Genomic DNA, 16973 nt, shown 5'->3' on the forward strand with positions numbered 1-16973 from the left:
AGGGAGAGGTGCGGCCTGGATCAGGGCTGCAGCAGGGCGGCTGTGAGAAGTCACTGAAGCCCGGTGTTGAGAAGGTGCAGCCGGCAGAGGCTGCGAGGCGAGAGGGAGGGAGCACCCAGTGGCTCCAAGCTTCCCGAGCACCGCCGAGGGGGTGGCTGCGGCCGAGGGGAGGGGCTCTGCGTGGGTGGAGTCTGAGGACTCCTTAGGTGGGGCAGCTCTCAGGGCAGGAGGGTGTGGAGTCGGTTGGGGGGCAGAGGCCCGAGGCAGAAGCTGAGGTCCCGGTGCAGAGATGCCATTTAAAGTGAGCAGATGAGGATGAGTGTTTCCAGACTCAGGAGTGAGGGTATCGGGCCGGGGTCGGGCCTGGGACGTCCAGCACCACCAGGCCTAGGGGACGGGGAGGCTGGGCCGCGGCTGGGGCCAGTCACGGTAACCGGGAACTGACCGGGAACTGACTCGGGCTCCGCAAAGCTGGGGTCCTGTGGGCTGCCTTGATGGGAGCCACTCCTGGGGGGCAGTGGGGCGACAGTCTGGATGGCTGGTGGGGGTTCAGGAGGGAAAGGGGGGAGAGGAAGCGGAGTCCAGACACTCCGTACAAGGCTCACGGTCAAGGGGAGGGAATGGTCAAGGGGAGGGAACACAGCAGGAGCTGATGGGAGGTGGGGGCGGGGTGGGGGGCGCTAGGGAGCTGGGAGAGCTGGGGCTCTCCTCCAGAAGGGGCGGGCAGAGCAGTCTGTGTGTCCTCGGGCTCATCGGGCATCGTCGGGGTGGGCAGGGGAGCTGCCCCCAGGCTTGTCTGAGAGAGAGCAGGGTCATCGGTGGGAGCCAGGCTGCGGCGGGGTGGGGAGGGGTGGCTGGACCACAGGCCTGGAGGGAGGGTCTCCAGTTAGGGTGACCTCTGACCTCACCCCCACTGCCCCGGCTGCCTCCCCTCCCAGCCGCAGGAGCTGGTGGTCCTCGCTGTTTCTGGGGCTCAGAGCTCCGGAGGGCGACCGCGGCGCCTGCCTGGCTCTTGGCAGAGACCTGTAGGCGGCCTGGTGTTGGGCCCCCTCTTGTCCGGTCCTAGTGTGTGGCACAGTGCTGGTCACCTGTGTCCACCGCCTGATGGCTCCAGGCCCCTCCTCTGCCCTTGGAGGTTTGCCCGGCAGGAAGTGCGAGGCACGGGGGAGAGAAGTCCCGAAGTCCCGCGGGGTGGGCGGGACGTCCTCACCTTTGGCCTCACAGTCCTGGAAGGACGCCGTGCCCTCCTGCCTGGTGAGCAGCCCCCCTCCGCAGGGGAAGCAGCTGGTGCGCCCGGGCTCGGGCTGGTAAGTGCCCACGGGGCAGGCCTGGCAGGGTCCGAAGCCGTCTGCGGAGAAGAAGCCTGGGGCGCACTGGCCTGGAAGTCAGAGGTCGTGGCTCAGGCTGGCGGGAGGATGCCTCGGTCAGGGCCCTGCTCTCAGCCCTCGCCTGCCCCTGGGAAGGGCGCCAAGGCGCCAAGGCTGGGGGTGGGTGGGGGAGAGACCAGGGGGAGCCTGTTGGCCTCGCTTTACTTCCGCCAGCAAGGAGGGCTGTGGGATGAAGAGCAAGTGGCCTCGTTGCTGAGCTGGGAAGTGTGGACCTGGGTCGTGGGAGGTCAGAGGGACTCTCCCCAGGGGGCAGGCTGCACCCAGTCTTCACATGTTAAGCTCCAGGCTGATGCCGCCTTGATGATCTGCAGGGCTGGGCCAGAGCAGAGGGAGGAGGCCTGTGAGGTCCCGAGCACAGAGCTGGGACAAAGGGAGGGGACGACATGTTCTAGCAGGAAGTCAGGATGCAGGGTGTGTTCTGGCATTGAGCAGAAGGTGGGTTTAGTGCCCTCTCGGCCCGGACCCCGGAATGCTCTGCTCCCACCAGTGGCCACTCCGTGCTAACCATCCCCCCGGGGGCGGAGACCCCTGGAGGGTCCCGCGGGCCAGCGAGCGGCCGGCCAGCCTGCAGAACTCGAGGCTGGGCTCCCGTCTCTTCTGTGCCCAGGGAAGGCTGGAGCTCTCTGCCACCCTACGTCTCCCAGTCCCCTGCCCTCGCAGGTGTGCCTTTCTCCACCTGTTCCCTTGGGTGATCCCCACAGTGGCCCTGGGAAGGAGGCTGATGGGAGGAGCCATGAGCCCAGTTGAGTGGGACAGTAAATGGAGAAGCTCTGCAAACCACAGTGAGCTTGGTAGATTGACTAAGGGCTTTTCAGACTATCCACTGGGAAAACTGTAAAGTTTTCCGTGTTGAGCAGTTCTGGCCCGAGTACACGGCACGCTCCATAAAGCTTTTCCACGCAATGGGTGGTCCACGAAATGCAACAGGTGTGGTCACCCCTGAAGCAGAGACTACGTGTCCCCGTCATAAACCGCAAGTGGACCCATAAGTGGTCACGGGGCCGTAAACTGCGAAGGCCCCCCAGACGGCATGCGGCGTGAGTGCGGCCCAGTGCTGCCGGCTGCGGGGCTCTCGGTCGCGGGGATGCTGCGTGTCTGCGGGGCGCTCTGCGGGCGTAGCTGCGGGAGGTCGGGGCCCGCCGGGGACGCGGTGGTGAGCTTCACGAAGCGCCGCGGGGCTCTGGGCCGGGGCTCTGGGGGCCTCGGTGGAGCCCGGAGGCACCGCGTCCCCGCCCCGCCGCCCCTCCAGGCTGGGCCCACACTTGCCTCCGCATTCCGATACGTTGCGGGCACCGGCCAGGCCGAGCCCGTCGCTGCTGGGGCACGGCGTGCAGCTGAGCTGGCCGTCCTCGTCCTGGTAGGTCCCCGGTGTGCACGGCACGCACTGGTCAGACTCTCCGCTGAAGTAGGTACCAGGCTCGCAGGCCACTGCAGGGGCAAAGCGGAGAGATTGCTCGTGGCAGAGGTGAGGAGTGGTGACCGCGTGGCCTGTCTCCAGTGCCTGAAGCCCAGGCTCTGTCCTATGAACGTGAGAACCATCCCAGAAGGGTCTGGGGTAGAAGCCAGACGGCGCCATCTGGAGGACGCTGGAGGCCTGGCCCGGGTCTTTTGCTTCCTCGGAGCTGCTCTGCTCAGGGCCCTCTGTGGACACCCCCCCCCCCGCCTCCACCCTCATAAATGCCGCTGCCCCTTTGTCCTCCGTCTGCCCACGTCCTGCCCTCCCGCTCTGAGCCCTCGGCGAGGGTACCGACTGCCTCCTGGACGGGCCACCGTCATTTCATCCGAACTAAGCTCCCCTGCCTCCCTTTCCTTCCCCCTGCGGCGGAGGGGGCACCTGAGGACGCGGGGCAGCGCGGAGGGGAGTGACAGAGGCGTGGGCAGGAAGGCCTGGTGGCCGAGCATGGTGCCGAGAGAGTGGGCTGAACACAGACTCGTGTAGTTGGCTGCACTGAGCAAACAAGCAAACTGACGGAGGAAGTGAGGGAAACTCGTGGTTCTGTCCGGCAACGTCGCTGAAAGTTCGAAACGATTTCAACGCAAGTTAATGAAGGAATGACCTCGGGAGGGCAGCTCCGCCTGCTTCACCGGCTGGGCCAAGGCCCTGCCTTCTCCCGCTCCCCTTTCTCTGTGCCCCTAAACCCCCGCTTTTGCAGCGGCTCCCCGAGTTGTGTCGCTGGCCCAGCCTGCGCCTTGTGCTCCAGACTCGTGGCTCCGCCGCCTGTGGGACGGCTTCATGGGGGTGACGTTGAGCGGCTCTAACTCACACGCACCGCTGGCGCTGTCGGCCTCGGCCAGGGCAGGCCGGGCTGCCGCCTGCGCCCACGCTGCCCGAGCCCGTGGCGCGGTCCTCGAAGCCCCGTCCCCCCCCCCCCCCGCCTCCCCTGCAGTGTGCCGCATTCGTCTCGGTCTTTCCCCTGCTCCTGCCGCCTGGTCCTGGGCTCCACCCGCCTCGCTTGGCCCCCCTGCATGGCCTCCCCATGGCGGACGGCGGGGGAGGCTGCTCTCTGGTTTAGCGCGTCCCGTGTCCCGCAGCACTCAGAGTGGCGCCAGCCGGCGAGGCCCTGGTGCCTCAGGTCGCCCGTGGGTGTGCTCGCTCGCTCGCTGTCTGCTTCTCTCCCCACGTGGACGTAAACCCCATGAGAACGAGGACTGTCTGCTTCAGCACCACGCAGCCGCCTCGGCTGCCCCGAGACCCGTTCCCTCTCCACAGGCCAGCCCCCGGGGCTCTGGCCAAGACGCCAGCCTCGCTCGGCAGGACCCTGGCGGGCCTCGCTGCCCACCTGTGCTGTGGGCCTGGCCTCACCTGCTTCCGGCAGTGTGGCCCTGCACCCCGGCCTCACGTGCATCTCGCTGTGCCCGCCCTCAGCTCCCAAGCCACCCCTGTGGGAAGCCTCTCACCACACGATGGGTCCCCATGCCCTTCGCACCCCTCCACTGCGGCCTTGCTGGCCCGCGCTCGCCTGTCCCGCCCCTCCTCAGCGTTGTGGTGTGGGTCAGATGCACGAACTTCCACTGAGTGGGAGCCTCGTCCAGGGCCGGGGGCCAGCGGGTGCTCTTTGTGTGACGCCATCACGGCAAGTGCCATGGCACCTCCCTCTGGCAGGCTGTGTTCCTGCCCCGTCCTGATGCGCCTGTCTCCCAGGCCACGCGTGGAAGGAAGGACAGAGCCGGCGTGCGAGCGGCCACGGCAGGGACTCACCGCATTTGCCGTCCTGCAGCACCTGGCCTGTGCTGCACGCCCCCGGGCCCTCCGGGGCCTTGGCCGGCCGCTGGGCCACCTCGTACTCGGTGTCCGCGACCTGGACGGAGAACTGCTGCCGGCTGATGGACTTGCGCAGGGTCCGGATGGCGGCCTGCAGGCTCTGCTCCGCCCGCTTCCGCGTGCAGTCCGCTCCGCAGGTGTCTGCGGGGTGGGGGGGGGGGCCCGTCACTCGCAGCCCCCGCGAGCGGCCTCTTCCCCGAGGCGTCTCCTCCGTCGGGCGCTGCGCTGGCCGGGCCTCGGCCTGGAGCGCATTCTCGCGGCGGCCTGGGCCACGGCACCACGGCCGCGTCCCTCTGCCAGATGGGGCGACCGAGGCTCCCAGAGGGACGCCCCGCTCGAGGCCACCGGCAGGTCTGCGCAGAAGCCCGGGCCCCGCCGCTGCACTGCACCGCCTCCCCGGCACAGCGCCCCGACGGCTCCTCCCTGCCGCTCAGACACCCTCGCGGCGGCCGCTGGTCCTGGGAACGTGCCCAGCACCCAAGGCCGCTCGTGGCCCGGCCCCTGCCCGCCCTGCCAGCCTCGGCCCCCGGGGCGCCGACACTCACCACGAACCCCACTTTCCGGCCGCCCTGCCGTCCTTACTGCTTCCCGACCGTCCCGCTCCCCCCGACCTCTGCGCCTCTACCCAGTCTGTTCCCTCTGCCTGAAGGTCGTTCCCTGCCACCTCGTCTATTTGGTGAACTTTGATTTCAAGTCCTGATTCAAACGTCCCCTCTCCTGGGAGGACTTCCCGGGCTCCTCCCCGGGGGAGCGAGCACAGCTCTGCGCCCCGTTGTTCTCGCGCCCCTACCCTGCGGTGCCTCCCCGGCACCGGGCAGCCTGTGTGCGCGTCCGCCGGCCGGGTCCAGGAGTGCCGCCAGCGCGGGGACCATGGCCTGGTCGCCACGCTCCGCAGCGCCCAGGGCCTGGGCACACCCAGCACACCTTTGCCGGCAGATCTCCTGTCACAACTCAGCGCCCCTTCACGGCCAAGAGGAACGTGCCAGTGTGAAACACAGGCCAGGACCGCAGCCCCACCGGGACCGGGGACGGCGGGTCTTTGGCTCAAGTGTTCGGAGGTGGCGGCAGAAACAGCCCTTCCAGGCCCCAGCGAGGGCACGGACGGGCGGGGAGAGGCCGCGTGACTGTCACCGTGGGTCCTGAGCCCCGCTCCTCTCGTCACCCTGGGCCTCCTGTCCACACCGGGCTGCAGGCAGCTGTGCCAAGGACCCGGTGGTGACTCTGCCAGTCCCCGCCTGCCAGGCCGGCCTCTACGCCCAGTAGCCGTGCTCGGGTGGGAGGCCAGCCCCATGCCGCCAGCCCCCCGCCAGCCCTCCCGTCCGCTGTCCTCCCTGAGGCCCTCAGCAGCACAACGGGGACCCCCTCACCCACCTGAGGCCTCTTCCATCTTCGTCTCAACCTCGAACTCTGCTGTGATATGGGTCACCTCCTTCGATGGGGACTTTCGGCCACGGCGTCTCTTCTTGGAGGAGTCACACTTGAAGGTCACAAAGGTCAAGTGGCAATTTTCTGAACAAGGAAGGGACCGCTGTGGCCAAGGTGGCACAGGGCAGGGCGTAGGGTCCTATCTGGCCCTGCACACGGACTGCCGTCGGCAAGGGTCTCGCTTTGCTTAACGGTCCAAGGTGCAGATGGGGAAACTGAGGCTGGAGGGGGCCGGGGCTGGCCTGAGGTCTCAGGAGGGGCTGCTGGCTGAGCCAGGCCCTGCCCCCAGCCCTCGGCGTCGCCCACGCTGCCGCACAGGGGGGCTCCCTGCGTGTCCCTGGTGCGGCTCTCACCCAGGCGGGGCCTGCTGCGTGCTGAGGTGTCGCGTGAGAGGAGAGATGCTGGGGAGTTTGAGACGCTCCCCTCCTGGGCCCTTCTCGCCATCCTTCCCCTGCCAGGCCGCAGCCCGGGTGGACTTCCTGGCCGCCCCCACTCGTCACGGGGCCCTGTGATTCCTGCTGCTGGACACGGCCAGCCGGTGCAGAAAGCTCTTGTCCTGAGAGCTCGTTTAGCCCCAGGTGAGGTGGGGACGGACCCCAGGAATGCTGGGGGACCCAAGTTTTCCCCTTCCTGCTGCCTGCTTTCCCAAGGGACACCACTGCTGTGGACAGTGCACCAGGTGTAGCTCTAGGGCTCAGGGACCGCGGTGGTGAGGACGAAGAGGCCCCGCCCGTGGAAGCCAGCCCCGCCGGACCCTGGCTCCCAGCTCTGAGCACGGGTCCCCCGGCGCCGTGTGGTTGGCGGCAGGTGGCCCACTCACCCAGCAGCAGCTGCCTCAGGGCCTCCCTTGTGGGCTCCCGGCTGCGGGGCCGGAGGTGGCACTTGGCATCGCGGATCTTGAAGCGGGCCTTCTGTCTGATGGGGGTGGCGGGGGCACCTGGGGAGAGCCAAAGTCCCCCAGGTGGTGGCCTCTCCGTGGGCGGGGAGGTGGTGGGGGCCCGGGGCTGCGGAGGGCGTGCCTGAGTGTGAGGGGGCTGCCAGGGGACGAATCCGCCAGGAGCGGGGGGGGGGGGGGCACCTCCGCTGCCTCTTTCTCTCCCTGCGAGGCCTGAGAGAGGTGCCAGTGTGGGCGGTGGGGTCAAGGCCGAGCCAGGGGCCCTCCAGCCAGTCTTCCGCGGAGGAGGGAAGGACGGCTCCCCGCCCCTCCCCCATCGGCAAAGCCAGGTCTCATCCCCGCCCTTCAGGAAAGGGGGCGGAAGAGCGGAGGCGGCAAGGAGGGGTGGGGGGATCGGCCGGCACCCAGGCCACTGATTCCTTGGAAGAGCCCATCACAGCCCCTTGGACTAAACCCTCCAACCACAGGCGCTCAGGATCACACCGTGGGTGCGTGAGACACACACGCGTGCGTCCATGTCACTGAACCCAGCATCCGGAACAGGAAAGCATGCTGACGACAAGCCCTGCTCCTGCTGTGGGGGAGCCGGCTGCGCTGTGCTGCCCGGGACGGCCGGGCCCCAAGGCCACGAGGGTGCAGTGCCTCTAGCACTTCCGTCTTCCAGGACGGCTCTGACTCGGGGGCTCCTAGAGCCTAAAGGCCATCGCGGATGTGGCTCACCCGACTGAGACAGAGTCTGAGGCGTGCGGACTCGTCGACCCGCTGGGGTGCTGTGGCCGGGGCCCTGGCCTGCCTGCCTCCAGGTCCCACCTCTGCTCTTCGCTCCCTAGGCCCTGGGCCACGCTGGGCAGGGCCCCCCAGCATGAAGCTAGCTAGACGCAGGTCAGGGGTCCCCCAGGCGTGAGTGACGCGGACGGGCCGGGGGTGGGGGCTACCTGAGCAGCTGAGCCCTGAGCTGGAGCTGGTGCCGTTGTGCTTCTGCAGCGGCCTGCCCTGGAGACCTGGGACGCCGCAGCTCAGGCTGTAGCTGTTCTCTGAGTCTGCGGAGAGGGAGGTGGTGAGCGAGCCTGGGCGCCCCCCCGCCCCAGCGCCCCCGGACCCCAGGGGCCTCAGAGGGGAAACTGGATGAGATGAAGGTCAGGACTGACTCTGTAGGGCTCGTTTCGGCCACACGGTTACAGGGTAGGTGGTTGGGTAGGAATGGGCCCACTGCACGTGTTGAGAGGGACCGTGCGGCCCACAGAGAACCAGACAGCTGCTCAGAATCACTCAGTGACCAGGGCTGAGGGCCCCTCGTTCTTAGGTGAGGCTCCTTCTTGGAGGACAGCAGGGGGCAGGGGCTGGACCCCAGGGAGGGAAGTCCCCACCCCTCACCCCCTCCCCGGGGACAGCCCGAGTTACCTGGCAGGAAGTGGGTGTGGGCCGGGCAGGAAAGGGAGCAGCTTTCCACGCTGCCTGCCTTGCTGCAGGACAGCTGGGCCCGGGGCGAGGCCTTGGCCCGGGAAAGGCACTTGCCTGTCTCTGAGGAGAAGGAAGACACAAGAGAGGGCTTGAGGGGACCAAGGTGGAGGCTTTCTGGGGCCCCTGAGCATGGAACAAAAGGGGCTTCCGCTGCGCCTTTGTCCCGTGGCCAGACTGTCCTGATGGGACAGGGCTGGGAGATGGCAGAGTCAAACGTCCACCTGGGTGTGTGGGGACGTGGGCCTCAGAGAGCTGGCTCGCTCCCCTTCCCCAGCACCAGTCCAGGCTGCCTGCCAGGAGGTTCATGCCCCTGGGGGCAGAGTTCGCCAGAGGAGGGGTCCACGCCCAGCTGAGGGGAACAACGGCTGAAAACGGGCCCAGGCTCCTCGGCAGTGGCTGAGCTCTTCAGAGTTTCTCACGTGCTTACTTATCTCTTGAGGGTTAAAACGTTCCCCAGACGCCTGGGAAAAGACCGAGAGTTCTACCGTTAGGGCAGGTGTGAGAACCGACTTCACAGGTGTCTAACTGGTCAGCGACGGCGAGCTTACACAGACACGTCTCGGGAGTGTCGTCCGTCACAGCGTGGTGTCGCTCCAGTGAACAGGCTGAAACAGGGGACTTAGTTGGAAAAATGCATTGGAGTGGGAAATTGCCAATTTGGACGATATTCAGCGTGTGGCTGAACATTGTCAAGGAGTCTCAGAAAGTAAAGAATCTTGAAATAAAAACAAACTCGTGGCCCTCCAGGTGAAACATCTGGCCTCCCAAATAAATGCAAGACCAAAGTCCTCTGTTTCCAAAGAATTAAGAAACTGCCAGTAAAACCCTCTGCGGGAATACAGGCCAAAAAGGCCACTGGAGGAACCGCACTCACACTGGTTAAGAAAGAAACGGAGGAACCACCATTCACAAACTTCCAGGGGGACAGCGGTTCCTGCACTTTCTCTAAATCCCGCAAGGGAATTGTGGGTAACTAGATGGACGGCACAGCCTCCTTGTTTGCCTGGGGCCACCCTTTGCCTGGTACACCGCCCTGGCCGGCCCTGAGCGTCTGCACGCTCTTGCTGGGGGCACGGGAAAGCCAACACTAGTGGCTTTCCTGAGGTAGCATCCCCTGCAGACGCCGGCGGCGGGCAGGCTGGCCCCTGTTCACTGCGGAACCGGCGCGTTCCCCGCGCTGGGGATCCTCGGCGTGATGCGAACCCACGGGCTGCGCTGGCATCTGCTGGGGCGGGACTTGCGGGGAGCCAGGGGAACCAGCGCGAACGTGCTGCTCACGCTGCGTGCTGTGCTGCGGGTCACGGAGTCCTCGGTCTCTGACCCCGGAGTCTCGCGGCTTCCGCCAGCAGCCGTGAAACCGCAGCGGACAAGCTGACTCGGCTTGTAGGCAGGGTGAAATCTCTCATTGCACTATGCGTGCGGTTAATTCCGCCGCCAGAGAACATCACGGCTCTCGGAGGAGAGTTCAAGGTCGCCTCGAAAGCAAGGGCGGGGGAGGCAAACTGACTGGCCGTAGGACCAACCAGAGAAAAGGGTGCTTTGGCCTTCAAGTCAGAAGGTCTGGTTGATGGAGAATGTGAATGAGGATAGCGAAAGGCCAGTTTGAGAAGGGACAGGAGGTTGTAGAAGGCTCGGGGGACACGAACTGGATTTGCTGTGGTTTCCCGGAACCGCTCAGGTGGTGGGACTTCCTAACAGCCGTCCCTCCTCCCCCAGGTGGCAGCCTGCGCCTGGCCCTTTGGGACTCTCGCCTGTCCTGCGGCCGAGGCTCCTACGCGTACTGTGGGGAGGGATCCGCAAACGGAACTGCCAGCAAGATAGACCAAGACGCTAATTGTAGAAGTTCCAGAAAATTCTCAGGCACAGGATCGGAACTGTGGCTGATAGGAGCCTTGGTATGCCGACCCCGTGTGTGATCGAACACAGAGTCCCTGGGCCGGGACGCCCACGCCGTCAGCAGGACAGTGGGGACAGCCCAGCGAAGAGCCCAGATGAGTCTTCGCGGGTTGCTGTGAACTTTTTTTTTTTTTTTTTTGGTATGAACACATAACGGTTAGATCACATTCTCAGGGCACAAACTCAACAACGTGACAGACACCTATGTCCAAGCCTTGTCTTCCCTGCCTGGGCGGATGTGGCTGAAACATCTTCAGGTTTCGTACCAGCACCGCCTGTAAGTCTAGGATACCACGTGCAGTTTGATCTCTATTATGAACTGAAAGCACCCCGTGGTTTTTCTGCTTGTCCATGAACTAATTATGGTGTCTGGTTCCCTCCTCCTCATATCACTGCTGAACAACTCTCTCACCCCTTCCCGGAGAAGAAACCCACCTTGTGAATATTTACTTTAGAAGCGTTCATATCCAGAACAGGTCTTTGGGACACTCCGTACCAAAACCCAATTTAATACTGTTTATTGATGGGACTCCCTTACAAAAGAAGAGATCTGAAAATTTATATGGAAATTCAAGGGACATTCAAGAATAGCCAGACCAATCTTGAACTGGAAACACAAAGTTGGAGGACTCACACTTCATGATTTAAAAACTTAACTATAAAGCTCCAGTAGTATGCCAACTAAAATCGAAAAATAAAAAGCATTAAAAAAAGCTACAGGAGTCGAGATAGTGGGTTATGGGCACGAGGGCAGACAATAGATAAATGGAACAGAATGCAGAGCTCCGAAGTGAACCCTCACATTTGTGGCCAATGATTTTAAGAGGGTGTCAAGGTGATTCAATGGGGAAAAACAAAAGAATGGTCTTTTCGACAAATGGTCCTGTGACGAATGAACAGTCACATGAAAAGGAATGAAGTTGGACCCCTATCTTACACCACAAACACAAATTAACTTAAAGTGGATCACAAACTTGAATGTAAGAGCTAGAACTATAAAACTCTTAGCTGAAAACAGGTGTAAATCATAGGGAACTTGGATTAGGCGATGACTTCTTAGGACACCAAAATCATCACCAAAGGAAAAAACAGATAAATTGGACTTCAGGAAAATGAACGACTTTTCTGCTTCAAATGACACCACCAAGAAAATGGAAAGACAACTCGCAGAATGGGAGAAAACCTTTGCAGGTCACTTCTCTAATCAGGAACTTGTGTCTAGAATGTATTATAGTGCCTTCCAACCGATGATGACGACGGCTAACCCGATTAAAAAATGGCCAAAGGATCCAAATAGCCATTTCTCCAAAGAGGACACATAACGGACAATGAACCAAGCAAAGAGGTTCAACATTCTTAGCTGTCGGGGATGTGCAAATCGAAGTCACAATGAGACACCACTTGGCGCCCACTAAGATGGAGGGCTATCATCAAACAGACAGATAATACCGGGGGTGGTGAGGGTGTGGAGACACTGGAGTCCTACCCCACGGGCGGTGACACGGTGCAGCCACTGTGGACGACAGTCCGGCAGGGCCGCCGAAGTTAAACACAGAGTGACCACGTGACTCAGCAACTCCGCCCCTCGGTGGATACCGAAGGCAACTGAAAACGGATGTTTACGCAGAAACTTGTGATGAATGTTCACGGCAGCACTAGTCAGGACCAAAAAGTGGAAAACACCCAAGTGTGCATCAGCTGGCGGGGAAGCAACATGCGGTACAGTTACACACGTTAGCGTGTTATTCGGTCATAAGAAGGAACGCAGTCCTGACACACGCTCCGACGGAGGGGACTCTGAGAGCATCGTGCCAAATGAAAGGAGCGTGACCAAAGGCCACTGCCGCATCATGCCACGCACGCGAAAGGTCCAGAACAGGCGGATCTGTAGAGACGAAAGCCGACGGTGGCTGCCCAGGCCTGGGGGCTTGAGGAAGAACGGGGAGCGATTGCCACGGGCCGGGGATTCTTTTCGGAGTAATGAAAATGCTCCGAACGTGATCGTGACTGCACGAGACTGCGTTTATAGATTCTAGATTGTGCTTTAGATGGGTGAACTGTATGGCATGTGAGTTGTGTCTCAATCGAGTTGTTAATGAAAACAAAGAATGAAATGACAGCCCCAGACTGGGGATGTCAGCCAGCGGGTAGCAGATTCGCTCGGTGATCGGACCACCAAGGCTGGCGTCACCCCTTCCTCCTTAGCAGCCAGCACGTGCCATGATCCCAAGACCGACATCACCTGATCCTTCTTGGAACCAGCACAACCCAGGCGAGCTCCTCCCCAAGCTCTAGACGGGACCCGTGGTTCCCTTTGCCCAACAGGACTTTGCCTGAACAGCGCAGTGATTGTTACTTGAGAAAGCAACATGTCCAGCTTTCTGATTTCGGGTATTAAGTGATGTGTCCGGGCTTCGATACTTTCATTCATTCATTCATTCAAGAGATATTGACTGACCGTCTACGAATGCCAGGCCCGGTTCGAGGTGCTGGGGGTACAGCAGTGAACGAGACGGGCCAAACCCCTGCGCGGCCGTGCGCGGCAAGCATCCTCGTGACAAATGCGGCCGGGGCACGTTGAACAGCTACTGCGCCTGGCGGTGCGAATGCGGTGGAAGGAAAGGAGAGCGGGAGAGCAAAGGGGACGGTGGGGGGGGACGGGGGGGACAGGGGAGGATGCGGGGGGGGCAGGAGGGGACGGGGGGGCAGGAGGGGATGCGGGGGGACAGGAGGGGATGCGGGGGTGGGGGGCGGCTGCCGCCCCGGCTCTGTGTTCGGGGAAGGCCTCACAGAGCAGGCTCCTACGGGGAAGCGAGGAGCCCCCCGCAGGCCGAGAGCGGCATGCGTACCCTCTGCGTTGAGGTGGGGGGTCCGCACCCACGCAGTCGTGGGGCTGGCAAGGCGCGTGAGGGTGGGGGCGGCAGGCGATCTGACCCGGGTAGCGGCCCCCTGGCTCCTCACAGGGCTCTGAGCCGAGAGGGACGCACTCCGACGTGCATCTAAAGGGCTCGCTCCGGCTGCCGCGGGACGTTACGGCACGTGGGCAGGGACCCGGGAGCTGTTTGAGGGACAGCCCAGTGCCCAGGGCAGGCCCGCCATACAGTGGAAAGTCAGTACGCGTTTGTGGAACCAGCCACGGGGGCACTGTCCGGAACCCGGCTTAGAGGCGCCCCAGGGCTCAGAGTGCGGGCAGAGGGCGCCCGATCCTGGCGCTGTGCGGGTGGTCCCCACCCCTCTGCCCCCCGGCCTGCCAGACGCCGTGGGGCAGGCGGCCTGGGCAGGTGGGCGGTTTGCAAAGACCCAGCTGTGCCCCGGACAGGCTCTGCTGCTGCTGCACCCCGCGCACCCCCTCCTCACCACTGCTTCCTCGGCAGGACGAGAGGGAGCCGCGGGAGCTCAGGCCTCCACATTCCACACTCCCTAAGCTTCCAGGTCCTTCTGAGCTTATGGTCTGCGCACGCTGACCCCCAGATCGCCACCTCTGTGCCCCCTGCCCCGCAGGTCTGCTTCTGTTCCTGCGCTGACACCAGCTGCTCTCCTACCTGTGTCCCCTCTTCTCCGCAAGCGCAAGCCCTCCTCCCCGTCAGCCATGTGCCAGCAGCCACAGCCCAGTGACTCCGAGGCCCGGTGGGTGGGGCGGGGTCCCGCGGTGGCGCCCCAGGGCACTCACCCACGCAGTCCTTCCGGTTCCAGTGCAGCCGCCTCCCCGGGGGGCAGACGCATTCGTAGCTGCCCTTGGTGTTGACGCAGCCCTGGTCGCAGCTGCCGTTGTTCATGCTGCACTCGTCCACATCTGGAAGCACAGGTGGGCGTCACGGCAGGAGGGGGCTGGCCCGGGCTGCCCCCGCGCGGCCGCAGGGCAGGGCCCGCCCAGGACAGGAGGGCCAAGAATCCCCCGGCCCTCATCTGAGACTGCCCCATGCGGCCACACACAACAGACACTGAGCGAGCACGCACGCACGCACGCATGCATGCACACACGCGTGTGCACACAAGGCTTGCGCGGAAACCAGCGCACATCCCTCCGGCCTGGGGGCGGGACAGAGACGTGGCACCAGATCAAAGTGCCCATCGGGTCTTTGGGGCGGGAAGCGAGCACTGGCCCAGGGACCACAAGCCTCATCTCACTGTGGGACTCTGGGCGACCCCTTTCCAGCTGCTTCCTATAGGACAGGCTGCGGCGGGGCAGAGGGGGGGGCCTCCGTGACCGCGGGCGCAGAACTGAGCGCCCGGCCGCCTGCACTCGGGGCGCCAGGCCCAGGGAAGCCGGCGCCCAGGTTGGGAGGGGTTCCTCCAGGGGAAGCTGCAGCTCACCCCGGGCCCCACCCCAGCCCCAGCCGTGCCTGAGCCCCTCGCTGCCTGATCCCTTCGGGCCTTCACAGCCACCCAGCAGGCGGCCCAGGTCACAAGAAAGGAAGCGACACAGGACCGAGCGGCCGTGCCCGGCCACCCCACCTCCACCGCCGGCCCCGACGTCCCCAAGTCCCATCCTGTGTGGCTCCTGACTACGTCTAGAGCCTTCTCCTTCTCCACATCTCTCCCCACCCTGCTGGAGCCCCGGCAGCTCGCATCCCTGGAGCCGACTCCGGGTGCCACGCAGGGTGGCGAGGGCAGTCTCCTTACACGAACTTGGCCTCCAGTGGTTGCGCACCTTACTGGGAAGAAAACGCCAAGTCCCCCGTGGGGCTCACGACGCCCTGCGCCCTCCCCGCCTGCATGTCCCTCCATGCTCACGGGGCTCCGGTCGCACTGGCCGCCCCGCGCCTCGGTGCCTTTGCACGCGTGGACCCCTCCGGCGGGCTTCCCCTCAACTTGACTCAAACGCTCCGCCCTCAGGGCCCGCCCGCCGTCTCCCTACTCTGGCCTTCTCTGTTGCTACCCTCTCCCACTGGAATGAGCTGTCTGTGGGATTCTCTGGGTGGCGGCCGCTCCCTCCCTCCCCTTTCTGGACTGAGGTCCCCCGCATCTGCTGATTCCAGGCCTATGCCCACCACCTGGCTGAGGCCTGGTACTCGGGGGGTGCTTGCCGGCCCCTCCCCCTCCTCCTGCCTTGCCCTTGGCCGAGTCCCTCTGCCCACCCATCGCTGGACTTGCTTAGGTCTCTTGCAGGCCCCTCAAGAGTCAGGGTCAGGGCTGGGCTGTGGGGTGCAGTGAGGGTGGCCGTGCGGCCAGGCGCGTGCCTCGGGGGGAAGGTGGCCCTGGTGGGCGGGCTGCAGACCTCCGCAGTGGGTCGTCCCATAGAGCACGTAGCCGCGGCGACACAGGCACTGGAAGCTGCCTGGGGAGTTGATGCAGATGTGGTCGCAGGTCCGCTCGAAGGAGCACTCGTCGATGTCTGCGTGGCCACAGGGAGAGAGAGCGTGGGGAGTTCCGGGTGGCGGGGGCACCGCCTGCCACTCAGGCACTTAAAGAGCATTAGTGCATGGACAGCCCCTGGGCCCCGGGCTTGGCGCACAGCCCGTCTACTTCCTGTCGCTGCCTGGTGTCGCTGAGTCCCCATTAACCCCACGTTTCTGGGTTGGGAAGCACCTCACGTCTTTTCTGGGGGTGGGCAGGGTAGAAATGTTTTGAAGAGAAGGGATTATTACAAATCTGTCATTTTAATATCTCATTCACCTGTGGTCAGGGGTGGTTTTTAATCCATACCTGCGGGAAACTGGCAGGGGCTGGCCTGGGGAAGCAGCTGAACTGGGACATGAAACCTCCCAGGTACTGACCAAATATGTTTTCCCATCACCCCAAGATGTCTCGAGAAAATAAGAAAAAAAGGACAAATAGAAAGGAGGGGAGGGGGAGAAATAGGCTACCCATAGGGATAACAAGGTAGCCTTGATAGGATGTGAAATTTTACTGAGCTTCCTGGAAGCCAGGGTAAAAAGGGAAAGAGGGAGGGTTATAGAGTGCTATTACCAGAAAAGAGGAAGAAACTACATGCTCATAGGAGATAAGTCTGTCCTGGGCACAAATTCTTAGGAAGATGATTCCCATGGGACAGCTGATGGAGGCTCCGGGCACTGTAGTTGGAGTTCATTCTCTGACTACATCAGCTCATGGGACCACACAAACATTCACTATGTGCGTGTGTTTGTAATAACACTGGTACAAGGAAGGACTCGTGCTGTGGGTGCTCAGCGGCTGGGATTCTTCCTGGGTGTGGGAAGGGTTGGCTCTCACGGCACCTGGGCTGGACGTTGAAGGGTGGGGCCGGCCGGGAATGCAGGAGCGTGGGGGGAGGGCAGTGCCGGCACAGGCTGGGGGGTGGCAGCGCGAGGTGCCCAGGGGATTGTGCGGAGCTCGGGGGGCTGGGGAGGTGTCTGGGGTCCCCATCCCAAGGGTCCTGAGTGCCAAACGAGGGAGCTTGGATGCCTCCCTGCTTCCGCTGGGGGCCCGGGGCGGTGCTGGAGCAGGTGCTGGGCACGCCAGAGCCCCAGGGCCTGAGAGGAAGACGCTGGCCCGGAGCACGCGGCGGGCCCCAGGAAAGGCCGGCCCGGGGCATGTGGTGGGCCCCAGGACAGGCCGGCCCTGGACCCTCCCGGCTGGCCCCGGTCCCTCCCGTACCAGCCTCCTGCTCTCGCTTCCTCTCAGGACCACTCCCCTTGCCCCTCAGGGCCTCTGAGCTGCACCCACAGGTGGGAGCTGCACGTCC

General features: G+C 63.7%; 1 protein-coding gene across 2 annotated transcripts in view; it reads right to left on the bottom strand.

Moving 5' to 3' along the window:
• The window catches only part of SCUBE1 (signal peptide, CUB domain and EGF like domain containing 1), a 112718-nt gene that overhangs the window by 7743 nt on the left and 88002 nt on the right, over nucleotides 1–16973 (bottom strand). For both annotated transcript variants that reach the window (XM_016135765.2, XM_016135764.2), the window contains 9 exons: nucleotides 15546–15662; nucleotides 13998–14120; nucleotides 8372–8491; nucleotides 7906–8010; nucleotides 6896–7012; nucleotides 6022–6159; nucleotides 4588–4791; nucleotides 2655–2816; nucleotides 1211–1378 (listed from right to left, as the gene is read on the bottom strand). In XM_016135765.2, coding sequence (XP_015991251.2) covers nucleotides 1211–1378; nucleotides 2655–2816; nucleotides 4588–4791; nucleotides 6022–6159; nucleotides 6896–7012; nucleotides 7906–8010; nucleotides 8372–8491; nucleotides 13998–14120; nucleotides 15546–15662 — 1254 coding nt within the window. The remainder of the gene's footprint in view (nucleotides 1–1210; nucleotides 1379–2654; nucleotides 2817–4587; nucleotides 4792–6021; nucleotides 6160–6895; nucleotides 7013–7905; nucleotides 8011–8371; nucleotides 8492–13997; nucleotides 14121–15545; nucleotides 15663–16973) is intronic.

The sequence above is a fragment of the Rousettus aegyptiacus genome, unplaced genomic scaffold (assembly GCF_014176215.1).
Source record: "Rousettus aegyptiacus isolate mRouAeg1 unplaced genomic scaffold, mRouAeg1.p scaffold_m13_p_2, whole genome shotgun sequence".
In the NCBI taxonomy this organism is placed as follows: domain Eukaryota; kingdom Metazoa; phylum Chordata; class Mammalia; order Chiroptera; family Pteropodidae; genus Rousettus; species Rousettus aegyptiacus.